Raw genomic sequence first — 12419 nt, 5'->3', positions numbered from 1 at the left:
GGGGCAATTTAGAGCATCCAATCAGCCTACCATGCATGTTTTTGGAATGTGGAAGGAAACTGGAGTACCTGGAGGAAACCCACGCAGGCTCAAGGAGAACATGCAAACTCCACACAGGTGGACCGACCTGGATTTGAACCCAGGAACCCAATGAATAAAAACAAAAATACTACAGCCCCCAATAACTCTGTGAGGTTGATTTTTTTTATATACTTAGTATTTAACTCATTGCCTGCCATTGACAAATTATTTTGGCATTGACAGCGCTAGGCGTCCAATCCCTATAAAAGATTGATGTAAATGTAGTACAGTATTGCCTTGGATCGATAAAGGTTGGGAATTGGAGAACTAGGCCAAGAAATGCGCGTGCATCACAACTATAAATGAGAACACTTACGCCCCCTTGCAAAAACAAGGGGTATTGCAGCAGCGGCGTAAAGCCCGGATGGAGCAGCCATTGGGGAAGTGCACCAGGCTGGGCTTTAACCTAACACAAGAGGGCTCACTCTCCCTGGGATCAAACCGTGAAAGTAAAAAGCCAACAGGAAAGGCATTCCCTTTCCACAAGATCCATACTGTGACTCACTGTCGTAACTTGACAACTCCCAGAAAGACTTCTATTTTGTGGTGTTTGTTGGGAGAGACGCGCAAGTTGTGGAAAGACGCACGGCGGAAAAGGAACAGCACAGCTGAGCTACTAGCACCGCGCTAAGTCACACTGCTAACCGGAGCTGTGAACTATAGCTCGGCGCCTGGCAACTTGCTTGTTCGCACCACGGAGCTTGAAATCCAGTCAACGGGCCGGACACCGAGGCTCTGTGAAAATATAGGGACTTGCTTGATGAATTATGTCTGCCACAAGCATTGACCCTCAGGTAGGACACGCGAAATAGCCTCGGCTGTACACAGCTCGCGAGCTAGCCGCCTGCTAACTTTAGCGTCCTGCGGGCTATGGCGAGTGCGGTGGTCGCCGGACATCGCGAGCAACTTGAATACATTCAGTCAACTTGAATTCCAGGAAAATGTCGTCTCTGTACACCAAAAGCAAATGATGCCTTCGCGTTTACGTGCCGCGGAAGAAAATTTCCCGAAACCCCGCTGGATGCCACCAACGCACGCACACACACATACACACACACACGCAAGCGACTTCGCAAAAGCTAATAGTAAAACATCGCCTAATCGTAGCGTTTCGGCAATGATGTCGCACATAAGTGATGAGACCAACACACATATTTTCGAGTTTGTTTTGGCAACTCAAATTGCGTGGTGCACTAATTTGCTTGTAGCAAGCTGCGAAAGCCATTTTGAATGGTTCTAAGCTAGCCGAGCAGTTCGTGAACGAACGCTTTTACGTGTGCAGATTACAGAAATAGCCAAAGTTGCTCGTTCCCATACCAATATGAGTCGGCTAAAAGTAATGCTTTCGAAGAAACGAACGGTTGTCACACGAGTCGCGCATCCATCACTAACAACAGTAAGTCCCGCTTTGGCTACTGGGCATCAAATCAGTATCACTATTATGAAGCAGGCATGATGCCAAGTACCAATACTTAATCATGCCAATATGTCTTGTAGTTTTCATGTTTTTAAGTCCATTTTATTCAAACAGACAAACATTTTCCTTGGACATGACAGAAGTTTCACTGGTAACATTTTATTTCACAAGTCATAAGTTATCTCATGCATTTAAACATTCAACTGCACGTTTTTCTCTTGTCAGACTTCACTTCATTTCAGCCATTAAAGCAATTTCTTTTATTTTAATAATACACATGTTAGGGCATTGCAAGTGATTCATTTTCTCTCTGCCGTCTTAGGGAAGAGCATTTAGTTCTGGCTTTCACTAAAAGTCGCTGGAATAGAATTGGATGATTTCCTTTGGTAGACCTGATGATTCCATCACGGCACATTAATGGGGCACAGCACGGTGGTTGGGATTTGGGAATAACTGGTTTACAGTTAAAAGACACAATCTCATACTATACTACTTACTAAGATAATTTTTCTACTTTTCTTCACCCCTTCCCTTCTCTTTTGTATGTGAATCCAGCGATCAAAGGGACAAGCATCTAAAGGTGAGGTACTTTGTTTCTTAAAATTAGTCTTTTGTATAAAAAATAGACAGAGATCTACAAAAATGAGTTCAGCACTATAGATTGTTCGACAAGGGAGTTTACTTTTCGAATAAATACTGATCAAGCCAAACTGAGCCATGACATATGTGCACCATTGCAAATGAGATTTGGAAAAATACACGCACACCTAATGAAATACATTTAATTGAAAAATGTGCACGCAAAACTAAAAGACCTCCGCATTAGCGTCACATTATTTATTGGTGTTTTCTGTTTTGTTGTCGACTTCTATTTGTTGTGGTATAGAATTGTATAGAATCAACATGACATGCTAAATAAAAATGGAGACCTGTTTTGTATTCTGCAATCAAAAATGATTTGGAAACAGCTTTCAGACCTAAAATAACATGAAAAAAAGTTCCCCCTTGTAAACAAGCTTATATTTAGGCCTTACACTGTCATAATCTTTGTTTTGCTTCTTTATTGATCTGGAGTAGAAAGCTCCGACACTTCCTTTTCTTCCATGTCTGTCTTGATTTGACACTAGTAATGCAAAGCTCAGAATTCATGAAACAAAAACTTATAACACACGACTTTCTGGGTAAATTATTGGGACTGTTACTACTAACATTAATGCAGTACATAACCATGTGCTTATTCTCTCACTGACTGGGATTCAAATTAGTCTGTTGAGAATCTAATGTAACCACAAAGTAATTTGTTTTGTTCCAGTGCAAAATGGTTCACTGCATCAAAAGGAGACGGTTCATGACAATGACTTTGATCCATACCTAACTGGTCAATCAACTCAGGTAAATGCTATTTCTTTCTCAGTAAAACAAATCTAAAATTTTTATACTAAAGTCTTTCTTTGCTCATCTCGTACCTCAAGAACAACAGCTACCAGTCCATAACCGACCCCTACTTGTCTAGTTACTACGCTCCCTCCATCGGCTTTCCATACCCCCTCAGTGAGGCACCTTGGTCCACGGGCGGTGACCCTCCCATTCCATACCTCACCCCCTACGGACCCTTGAGCAATGGAGACCATCATTTCATGCCAGAAACAGTGTTCGGCCAGCCAGGTGGCCTGGGAAGCAGTATTTATCCCCACAGGTTTAATTTTTTCCCCGAAAACCCCGCCTTCTCTGCTTGGGGGACAAGCGGCTCCCAGGGTCAGCAGACTCAAAGCTCAGCCTACGGTGGCAGCTACAGCTACCCCCCCAGCTCCCTCGGAGGCACTCTGGTCCCTGATGGTCAGACGGGCTTTCACAGCGACACGCTGAACAAAGCCCCTGGTATGAACAGCCTGGAGCAGGGCATGGTTGGTTTGAAGATCGGGGGGGATGTCACCGGCCAGGCTTCCGCCGTGAAAGCTGTCGGCTCAATGATTGGCGGAGCGGCCACGGGGAATGGCGCCACGCCTATTGGGATGCCGCCACCCAAACCCACCTCTTGGGCAGCTATTGCCAGCAAGCCCGCCAAGCCGCAACAGCTGAAAGCAAAGGTGAAGCCTGGGATGGCCAACCCGGGGGGAGGTCTGCCCCCACCGCCCATCAAACACAACATGAACATTGGCACTTGGGAAAAGGGACCGGTTAGCAAAGTGGCCACGGCCACGCTGCAGCCGCAGCACCAGCCGCCGCCGCAGCCTCTCGGCCTGCAGCACGCCATGTCCCATCAAGGCGCCATGCAGCCTCCTCTGCCTCAGTCTATGGTGCAGCCTCAGATGCAACCCATGGCCTTACAGCACCAACCGCCTCATCACCAGCACCACCCGCAACCCCCCCAGCCCTACCAAAATCACAACCAGCCCCCGCAATCCCAAACCCGTTGGGTGGCCCCGCGCAACCGCAACCAAGCCTACGGGCAGGGTCCCGGTCACGACGGCAGCGGGATGATGAGTATGCTTGGTAGCGGCAACTGCGGCCCCCAAACCTGTGCCAGCCAAGGACCTGGTGGCGAGTCCCACCCAGTGCTGGAGAAGCTTCGTGCCTCCCACAGTTATAACCCTAAGGACTTTGAATGGAACCTGAAGAACGGGCGCGTTTTCATCATTAAGAGCTACTCTGAGGATGATATCCATCGCTCCATAAAGTACTCCATCTGGTGCAGCACAGAGCACGGCAATAAGCGACTGGACTCGGCCTTCCGGGCCATGAACGGCAAAGGTCCGGTGTACCTGCTTTTCAGCGTCAACGGCAGTGGTCATTTTTGCGGCGTGGCCGAGATGCGTTCGCCTGTGGACTATGGCACCAGCGCCGGAGTTTGGGCGCAGGACAAGTGGAAGGGCAAGTTTGATGTAGACTGGTTGTTTGTTAAGGACGTGCCTAATAGCCAGCTGCGTCACATCCGCCTGGAGAACAACGACAACAAGCCAGTGACCAACTCCCGTGACACCCAAGAGGTACCCCTGGAGAAGGCCAAGCAGGTGCTCAAGATTATCGCCATTTACAAACACACCACGTCCATCTTTGATGACTTTTCTCACTATGAGAAAAGGCAGGAGGAAGAGGAAGAGGTGCGCAAGGTGGGTTCACTTGTTGCAGAATTCAACCCTTTTTGCATGTACAGTTGTTAAAAAATAATACCAACGGGTTACTGTATAGCCTAAAAATCAGTATATGGGGGTGCTTTGACTTACTATAGTTAGCTAAGTACATGCTCAAAGGTAGGTCGACACCCCACAGTGGTCCCATCAATCTAACAAAATTATGTTCGGAAAATATATTATGAATTATAATTAATGAAAACAAAACATTTCTTTTGAATTTAAAAAAAGAACTAAGTGTATTTAAACACAGGGCATCCTTACTCACTTTTTACCCCTCTAAATTTTGTGTGCACAGTAGTCCCCAACCTTATTCAGTCAGACACTAAATGACTCATTAACTAATTTCTGCATTACCACCATAAACTGGAGCAACTTAAACAGCTATACATTTTTCAATTGCTGAGTACAATTTAATTCCACTATGTCAAACTATTAAATGCCCAATAAAATGTTAAAATTGTGATTTAGCAGCAGTCCAGAGCCCGGAAACGATTTTTAGAACTTCAAATAAGACTTCTGCTCCAGGTATTTTGGCCCAGTTTTTATGAACAAAGAGCTCCAGTTGTCTCAGGTTTACAGGGCACACAGTCAAGACCCCATGGTTCAGCTTCTTCCACAAGTTTTCACTGGGATTTGGATCAGGGCTCACAGGAGGCCACTTCAACATAGTTTAAAAATGTCATCTTTGCCATTCCTGGATGTTTGTAGCTGTGTTACAGCTCATTACCCTGTTGCATGAGCTACCTGCGGCCGAGGCCAAGCATTCTGCCACTGGCCTGTCAGTTTTTCCCTGGAATACCTCTATAGCCATGGTGCTTACACCTTTTCAGCGCGTGAGCTACCAAAGAATGATCACGTCAAAAAGTCCTACCCTTATATTTATTTATTCTTCCAACTTATGTTGTTGTATGTTGCAAAAGCACATATGTACAATTCAACTTTATTTGTATAGCTTTGCGTTTGTGTATGCATGTATGCACATTACCACATCGGCGCAAGAGAGAGACAAGTGTGTTGCTGCTCTTAATATACTCAAATTAGCTCAGGTGGGAAGGGTGGCAGCTGAGACAGCTCCCGTCCCATCATCAACATGGGGCGCGGAATTAAAGTTTGTAATTGTGGCATGGCTTTTAAAGTGTCCAAGATCAATGTATCACTTAACGAGCTGCTGTCAGATCATTTATGTTAGGCCCAGCTGTTGGCTCCACACACAAGAAATTGTTATCGCCACAGAGCTTAATGTACTCGTTTAAAGAGACAGATAGGCGTCATCAAATAAATAAAATAATAGCCCCATGACTGACTGGCGACCAGTCTAGAATGTAGTCTGCCGCTTGCCCAAAATCAGCAAGGATAGGCCCCAGGACCATGTAACCCTGACAATGACACGCAGTGTTGGAAAATGAATGAATTAAGAAAAATAAAAGTATTCCACGTCCTGAGATGTGAGTGTTACACATGCGTACATCGCGAGACGTTGTTGGCCTGTACAAAAGGTAAACAATAGACTGGATCAAATTACTTGCTTTTATGCAACGTATCAATAGTACCTTGGCTGTCGGTATATTAAGCACCCCTCCTCTGTAGTCTTTAAATGTTACTGTACCCTGCACAGATTCAAGAAAGCCTTATAGACACCCACGTACAGCCAAAAAGACCCTGGAGCATAACAGAGCGTCTTTCACAGAAGGGATGTACATTTCTGTAACCGCTGTGGATTTAATACGAATACTTTTGACCATCCAGGAAAATAATTTTATAAAAGCGCATCTGTAATTTACTGAACAAATACATTCTCCCAGAAGATTTGTGCCTTAGGGCAAAAGTATTAATACCCCTCTATTGAACTGACAGTGGTCAGAGAAAAGCACACTTTACTACACGCCTTGAATTGGCAGGGTACAAAGAAAGCTCAATCTTTTCAAGCTGTTCTCGACAGATGTTTTCTCCGGACTCCATGTGGGTACATACTTTTTTTTGCCTTTTAAATAGAGCTCCGAGTTGGAAATTGTAAACACCAACAGGAGAAAATCAATTTAACAATAACAAAACGGTTGAATTCGATTTAATTCTGATTCTTACTAATGTGTGCGGATTTGCCTCATTACACATGCATTCCATTTCTTTTTTGACTGTAGTGGTAGAGGCTCGAATAGATTAATGACATTTTCATTCATTTCAATAATAAGGTTGAGGTACTAGTGATTTGAGTTATAAGCCGGGTTCATAAGAATTCAGCTTGGATCTCAAGGTATTACTAGTTGTAATTAATAGTGCGTGGACGTGTGCCGACTTCATTGTTAAAGCCAGTGATGGTCCTTGTTTGAATGGCAGGTACCTTGTCCGAGAACCACATTAGTGGTGACCATTTTCTTTTCTTTGCTGTTTAAGTGATGGAGTAGTAGTTCTTGTCTTGTGTAGTTAATAACTTAATTAGGGAGAGTGCATCACCCTCCATCGCTACTCTAATTTTATACAATAAAAAGCGTTTCACACAGTAATTAGTTGTACATTTCTGGGAGCTATATCTGAATGCAAAATTATCACCTTCCTAATTGAACTTCCCATCCCATTCAATTTGTTTGATTTAGAAGCATGCATATCACCATAGACCTTGGGTAATTTGCCATGATTCGTAATATATCACTTATACCAATAGTGATTCAATGGGTTATTCTTCTTGTACTGCTATTGTTTTGAATACAACTGCTTGATTAAAATAAGATGTCAGTTGGTTTCTCCTTTTTTACCCCATAGACTTTTGAACCTCCACAGATACAAAGCCGCTCCCGTCTGGATCAGGTGAGAAAATATTCTTATTGTCATTGGCATTTGAATTTCACATACACACACTCAAACACACACAAAACTAACGAAACTTTTATTTTTGTTATGGTTGTTTGTCATTCCTCCCCAAACAGGATCGCCAAAACAGGAATAAACAATAGAGGACGTTTAGCTTTGGCTTGAAGTTACACTAGGACACGATTGATTTAAGAGACAGAAGAATATGAAATGCAAACAATTCTGGGAATTCTCTGCCATCAAAGAATTTGTCTGCCCCTTCCCCCATTTTCTCCTTAGCCCCCACCCGACACCTATTGTGCAGGGATTAAGTTGATTCAGTGTACTATGAATTACCTCCTTCCACCTTAATTTTTCCTTTAAATTCATTTTACTTTGTCTTGCACCGCCTCTCCTCAACTGCAACAGGGGTGAAAATAACCTGCCACTTTATCTTTCAGTACAATCGAGCAATGGTCATGTCCTCCCCCACTTTGTCCACGTAGGGGCAGCATTGCCAAGTTAATGAGTTCTAACTGCCAACAGCGTTGGAGCATTCTACAGGCAATGTACTACTACTTGGAAACGTGCGATACTTAAAGTACCCTGATTGACTTTTTCTTTCAGATTGACAAAATTCTTTTTTTTTTTCTTTGGCATACTACTGACAACTTTAATTTCGGGATCTTGCTTTCTGGAGCCTAGGGTTCCGCCCTCCCCGCTATTGATGAACTGCTTACACAGTGACACTACTGGAGAAATCAGGGATGGTGTGACATCACACGAGACTTGAGACATTTAACAGGAGGAATCTGGGAAAGAACTAAAAAGTCCTCCACCAACCAGGACCATTGTCCTCCAATCAAACGATGACACAAAAAAACCCATCAACTTACTGTAAACTCTTCACATCCTTCATCTCCCCCACTTTGCTTTCCTTCAATGTTCGTCTCAGAGGGGGCTCTTCTTGCTCCAAACAGTGTGAGAGAGATGTGGCATCCCCCCGCTTTTTTTTTTAAATCAATGAAAAATAATGTAGTGTTGTCATTGCTTTGTGTTTTGCGCCACAAAATTGGCAGTAGGGCTCACTCTGTCACCATTTTGTCTTAATCCTTTTTTTTATTTTTTATTTTGTCCCCTGAAGTTGCGTTTGCTAAGTCTCTCGATCGTAATGCTAAGCTTTAACTTAGGAGCCTACAGTATATATTCATGGAGAAAGCCTAAAAATGTATAACCGAATAATAACTGTAACTGATTTACTATTGAACAAGAAGAAGAAAAAAGAATGCAAAGCGGTTTGTGTGTTGTTGGATGATTTATTTACACACAAGATGCATCTTATTTATTCTGATGACACATAACCTGAATGCAAAGTCACCAAATTTGTGTGTGCCCGTGCATGTCAACGTGGAGTGTACCATTCAGTCGTGTGTGTGTGTGTGCTGACGAAGCGGAGCGGTCACTCGCTCCAAGCTGTCAACCATCAAACCTCAATTGAATTACAGACACTTTTGTTATGTGTGGCTTTTGACTAATGCTCATTTTTGTGACTACATCAACTGCTCGTAATCGGTTCGCGCCTTAAAACAGAGAAACAGTCGTCCATCTTAACGTGCATACGTATTCGCACCGTCTCAGCCGACGTTTGGTTTTAGATGAACAAAATCTTTTGTCACTTTATTCTCGGGTGACAAATTGTGACGGTGCGTTATATTTTTATCCGCCTGTCAAGTCTGTTTTCCACAGGAACTGACCTCTTTTACCGCATCCCGCGCTCTCCCCGTCATCACATCGATTTGAGCGAGCTTTATAATGAAAGCCCTTCACGTCTTTGCCCCCACTGTTTCTGTCCTCTAGTGGTGGGAAGGGAGAGGGTTAACCCCCCCCCTTTCATTAATGGCAAGGGGGCACTCGGCACCATCACTAAGGTTATTAGATACTTGTGTTCTTATAGTGCAGGATTGCGTGTTATTGGCAATGGCAGAGGAGTCGGAATAGCCATGAACAGATGTATTACAAAGATTAATGGCGTTTAAATATGAAAATTCTCTTCTAGACCACAGTAGTAGTGGAAATATTGTTCAGATTTTTTTTCTTGGTAGAAGAAATCAAGCCTTAATAAACTGTCCATTCAGAAATGATTTGCTCTTGATCTTGTGTTGTGTGAAGCAGCTTCCAGTCTCTTGCTTGTCACGTTGGGTTACTACCGCAAATGCATTTTTGAAAAATGTATAAAAATGCAATGTCTTTAAACGCATCTTTCATGATGTGGACTCTACATGCGTAAGATTTGTATCCAGTAGGTATTTTTATCCAGTTTGTTTAAAAATAAATTTAGTTAAGAGCTCCAAAAATGACCCCTTTGTTTTAGAGTTCATTTTTTGCTATACATGTATACTGCTAGTTGTCAAGAGTGAGCCATGCCTGGAACTATCCATGGTGCTGAAACACCAATGTACGGCCTGTGTTGAGCTTATCGCCGCCAAAATTACATGTTTTTCCCTGCATTGCACAATATTAAAACAAGAATTACCACTGATTCTGGATTTTTGAGAATTTCAAAATTAGATATTACAAATACCGCAAACATTTTTTTTTCAAAATGTTTTCCCCGTCGTGCAAATTCTATAAAACACTGTTTCAAATCTAAATGTAATCCCTCACTACCTTAGCAACACAAATACAAATACAAAATGACACAGAAGATTCGGTTCAGCTTTATTTTTTTCATTTGACAAGTTGCAAACAAACAAAGTTGCATTTGAATCACCTTTGAGTATATTCTCGCTACCACGAATAGTACAAAAAAGGCATAGCTTTTTATGCACGAGTGTTAACATTAACGATTAAAAGCCTAAAGGACAGACAACCACTTGCTATTTCGAAAGAGCAAAGCAGTGAATTAGTTTCAAACATGAGCAAATGATATAACTTTACCCGAGTCCCATCTTTTTAACCCGTACAAAACGTCACGTTTGACTTCATTCCTGTGTGCACTGTCAGGGAGAAGCCGCTAGATGACGACTAAACACGTCAGGTTCACTGAAAACACTGCAGTCGTCACTAAAGAATCCATCCCTTCAAGCTCGTGGGGGGAAGGAGGCCTGACTTCTGGAACCAGACTCAGATCATCTAGTCTAAAACTTATTATTGGAAAAATCATCGCTAAAAGTGAGAAACATCTATTTTTTACGGCAATTGCACGAGGGTACGCCAAGTATATCCTTCCGTGCCAATGACGATGACAGACGTTCTTTTCGTGCTGGCGTGAATTTAAATCAAGTCAGTCCCTAATAATCGATTTGAACTGGTAGGGCTTGCAGCGAGCATGCACTTTCTGCCCATCTTCCTAGTTAACAAGGATTGGACGTCTATAGCCGTCAATAGCTGTTAACAAGTTAAGAACACCAGTTCATTAAGCAAAAACGACCCCGATCGCCCGAATAGCTTCTTTCCTTTGTTGCGCTTAACAATCTTGCGAATGACTTTAAACACAAACTCAATCAGTGACGACGCAGTGATCTTATTTGCGATCGCCCGCGCATATAAGGAAAAAAACACTGCCCCCCACCACCACCCTCCCCCACACTCCGCCCCGTCAAGTTGAAAGGGGTCAAAGTGGGCAAATCTGCGACTCGTGCGACATACGACGACGTGGTCCCGCTCGAAGCCGTGTCGATTCCTCTCTTGGCATTCACCGCGTGCCTTAATTGTTTGGACATTAAATCAAGGTCCGCTGTGAACACGCAGAGTGACAACCCATTCTTTGGAGAGAAAAATAAAACAGCCCTGCAGGAAAAAGGGCTGGTCGTAAGCCTCGAATCGAGCTCGGACGCGAGGCGTCCGCATGCATGCATGCCCGCCAAAATGAGATGCAGACTTTTTGAGCTGCACACGCGCACGCGCACGTGCACCCATTTTAAAGCCGATTTGGCATTCCAATCTGGCGCGCTCACACGAACGTGTACACGCAAGCAATTCCAAAGCCGATTTCCATCCCGCACTGGCATATAGATAATGCGCCACTTTGGATGCAACGCTAACTTATGTACGGAGGAACTGCGCCACCAATCGGCGCCAAAGCCCTATTACACCACACTAGGCAAACATCGCATCTAAAAAAAACGCACAAAGCTTCCTTTCTCATTTGCACCCTTTTACGCAAAACGACTCTCCAGATCAAGACAGTTTCGAGGCACATCAACCAAACACGAAAATGAAAAATTAGTCAAAATGGAGAGCTGGTGGCACAACACGATGTTATTTTTTTTGGTTTTTCTGTTCGAAGTCATGATCCGTCCTGCTGCGAACGAAGAGTATTGTAGGTTCCATTCAGTTCCGTTTAGTGTCCTCTGTACAAGATGCCGCCTTCTCTTACAGCCTCTTACTTTTTTTCATCCTAAACCTCACGCTCGCGTCTTCTTCTGGCCAAAGCTCGAACGGTTCCTCCGGAACCCCGTCTGCAGGCTCCATCCCAACACCATGCGGTTTTCCTTCTCTTCTCGGTCGGGCTCCGTGATCCACTGTCCCCCGGATTAGATTGCGCCGCGCTTCCCGTCCTAGACAACTGCGAGTCTCATGCTGATTGGGTTTCGGCGCAAAAGGATTACATGGGCAAAAAGTGACGTCATGCAGCCCGGCCGGCCCAGCCTCCCCCCCTCCCCTTCCATCTTTCCCCTCACCTCCCCTCCATTAAAAGCAAATCCTGATCAGCCCCGAGAATGTCCTTGAAATCGCCGTGACATTCTGCAGAGAGTCGGCCACGGCTGGCTGCCGATGGTCCAACATCCCGAGCCCGGGGTCCGAGTAGCCGCAGTGCATGGCGTGGATCCCCTCTAAGGCTCGAGTCGGTGCGCGCGAGCGAGTGTATGCACGTTCTGTGCCTTGTGACAAAAGCTGGAAGATGTGATCAGACGCGCACGTCGTAAAGCGTCGACATATAGCTTTACTGACGTTCGACTGCCTTGAACGTCAACCCCAAAAATATGAATCAAATTTGGAAT

At 44.2% G+C, this 12419-nt stretch overlaps 1 protein-coding gene across 1 annotated transcript; it reads left to right on the top strand.

Annotated features, from left to right (window-relative positions):
* Window positions 1-449: 449 nt before the first annotated feature.
* On the top strand, window positions 450-9557 carry ythdf1 (YTH N6-methyladenosine RNA binding protein F1). Its single transcript, XM_077608179.1, has 6 exons — window positions 450-875; window positions 2054-2078; window positions 2811-2890; window positions 2971-4608; window positions 7390-7434; window positions 7554-9557. Exons 1-6 carry the CDS (start codon window positions 849-851, stop codon window positions 7578-7580), a joined length of 1842 nt encoding a protein of 613 aa, XP_077464305.1. The 5' UTR covers window positions 450-848; the 3' UTR covers window positions 7581-9557.
* Window positions 9558-12419: the final 2862 nt, after the last annotated feature.

This window comes from Stigmatopora argus, chromosome 1 (assembly GCF_051989625.1).
Source record: "Stigmatopora argus isolate UIUO_Sarg chromosome 1, RoL_Sarg_1.0, whole genome shotgun sequence".
NCBI lineage: Eukaryota > Metazoa > Chordata > Actinopteri > Syngnathiformes > Syngnathidae > Stigmatopora > Stigmatopora argus.
The sequence above is the reverse complement of the archived record's forward strand: the minus strand, read 5'-3'. Positions and strand labels throughout refer to the sequence as shown.

Coding starts and splice junctions, on each gene's coding strand:
- ythdf1 (XM_077608179.1), top strand. CDS start 849: ATGTCTGCCACAAGCATTGACCCTCAG. Junction 2,079..2,810: donor AAAGGGACAAGCATCTAAAG/GTGAGGTACTTT, acceptor GTTTTGTTCCAG/TGCAAAATGGTTCACTGCAT. Junction 2,891..2,970: donor TAACTGGTCAATCAACTCAG/GTAAATGCTATT, acceptor TCGTACCTCAAG/AACAACAGCTACCAGTCCAT.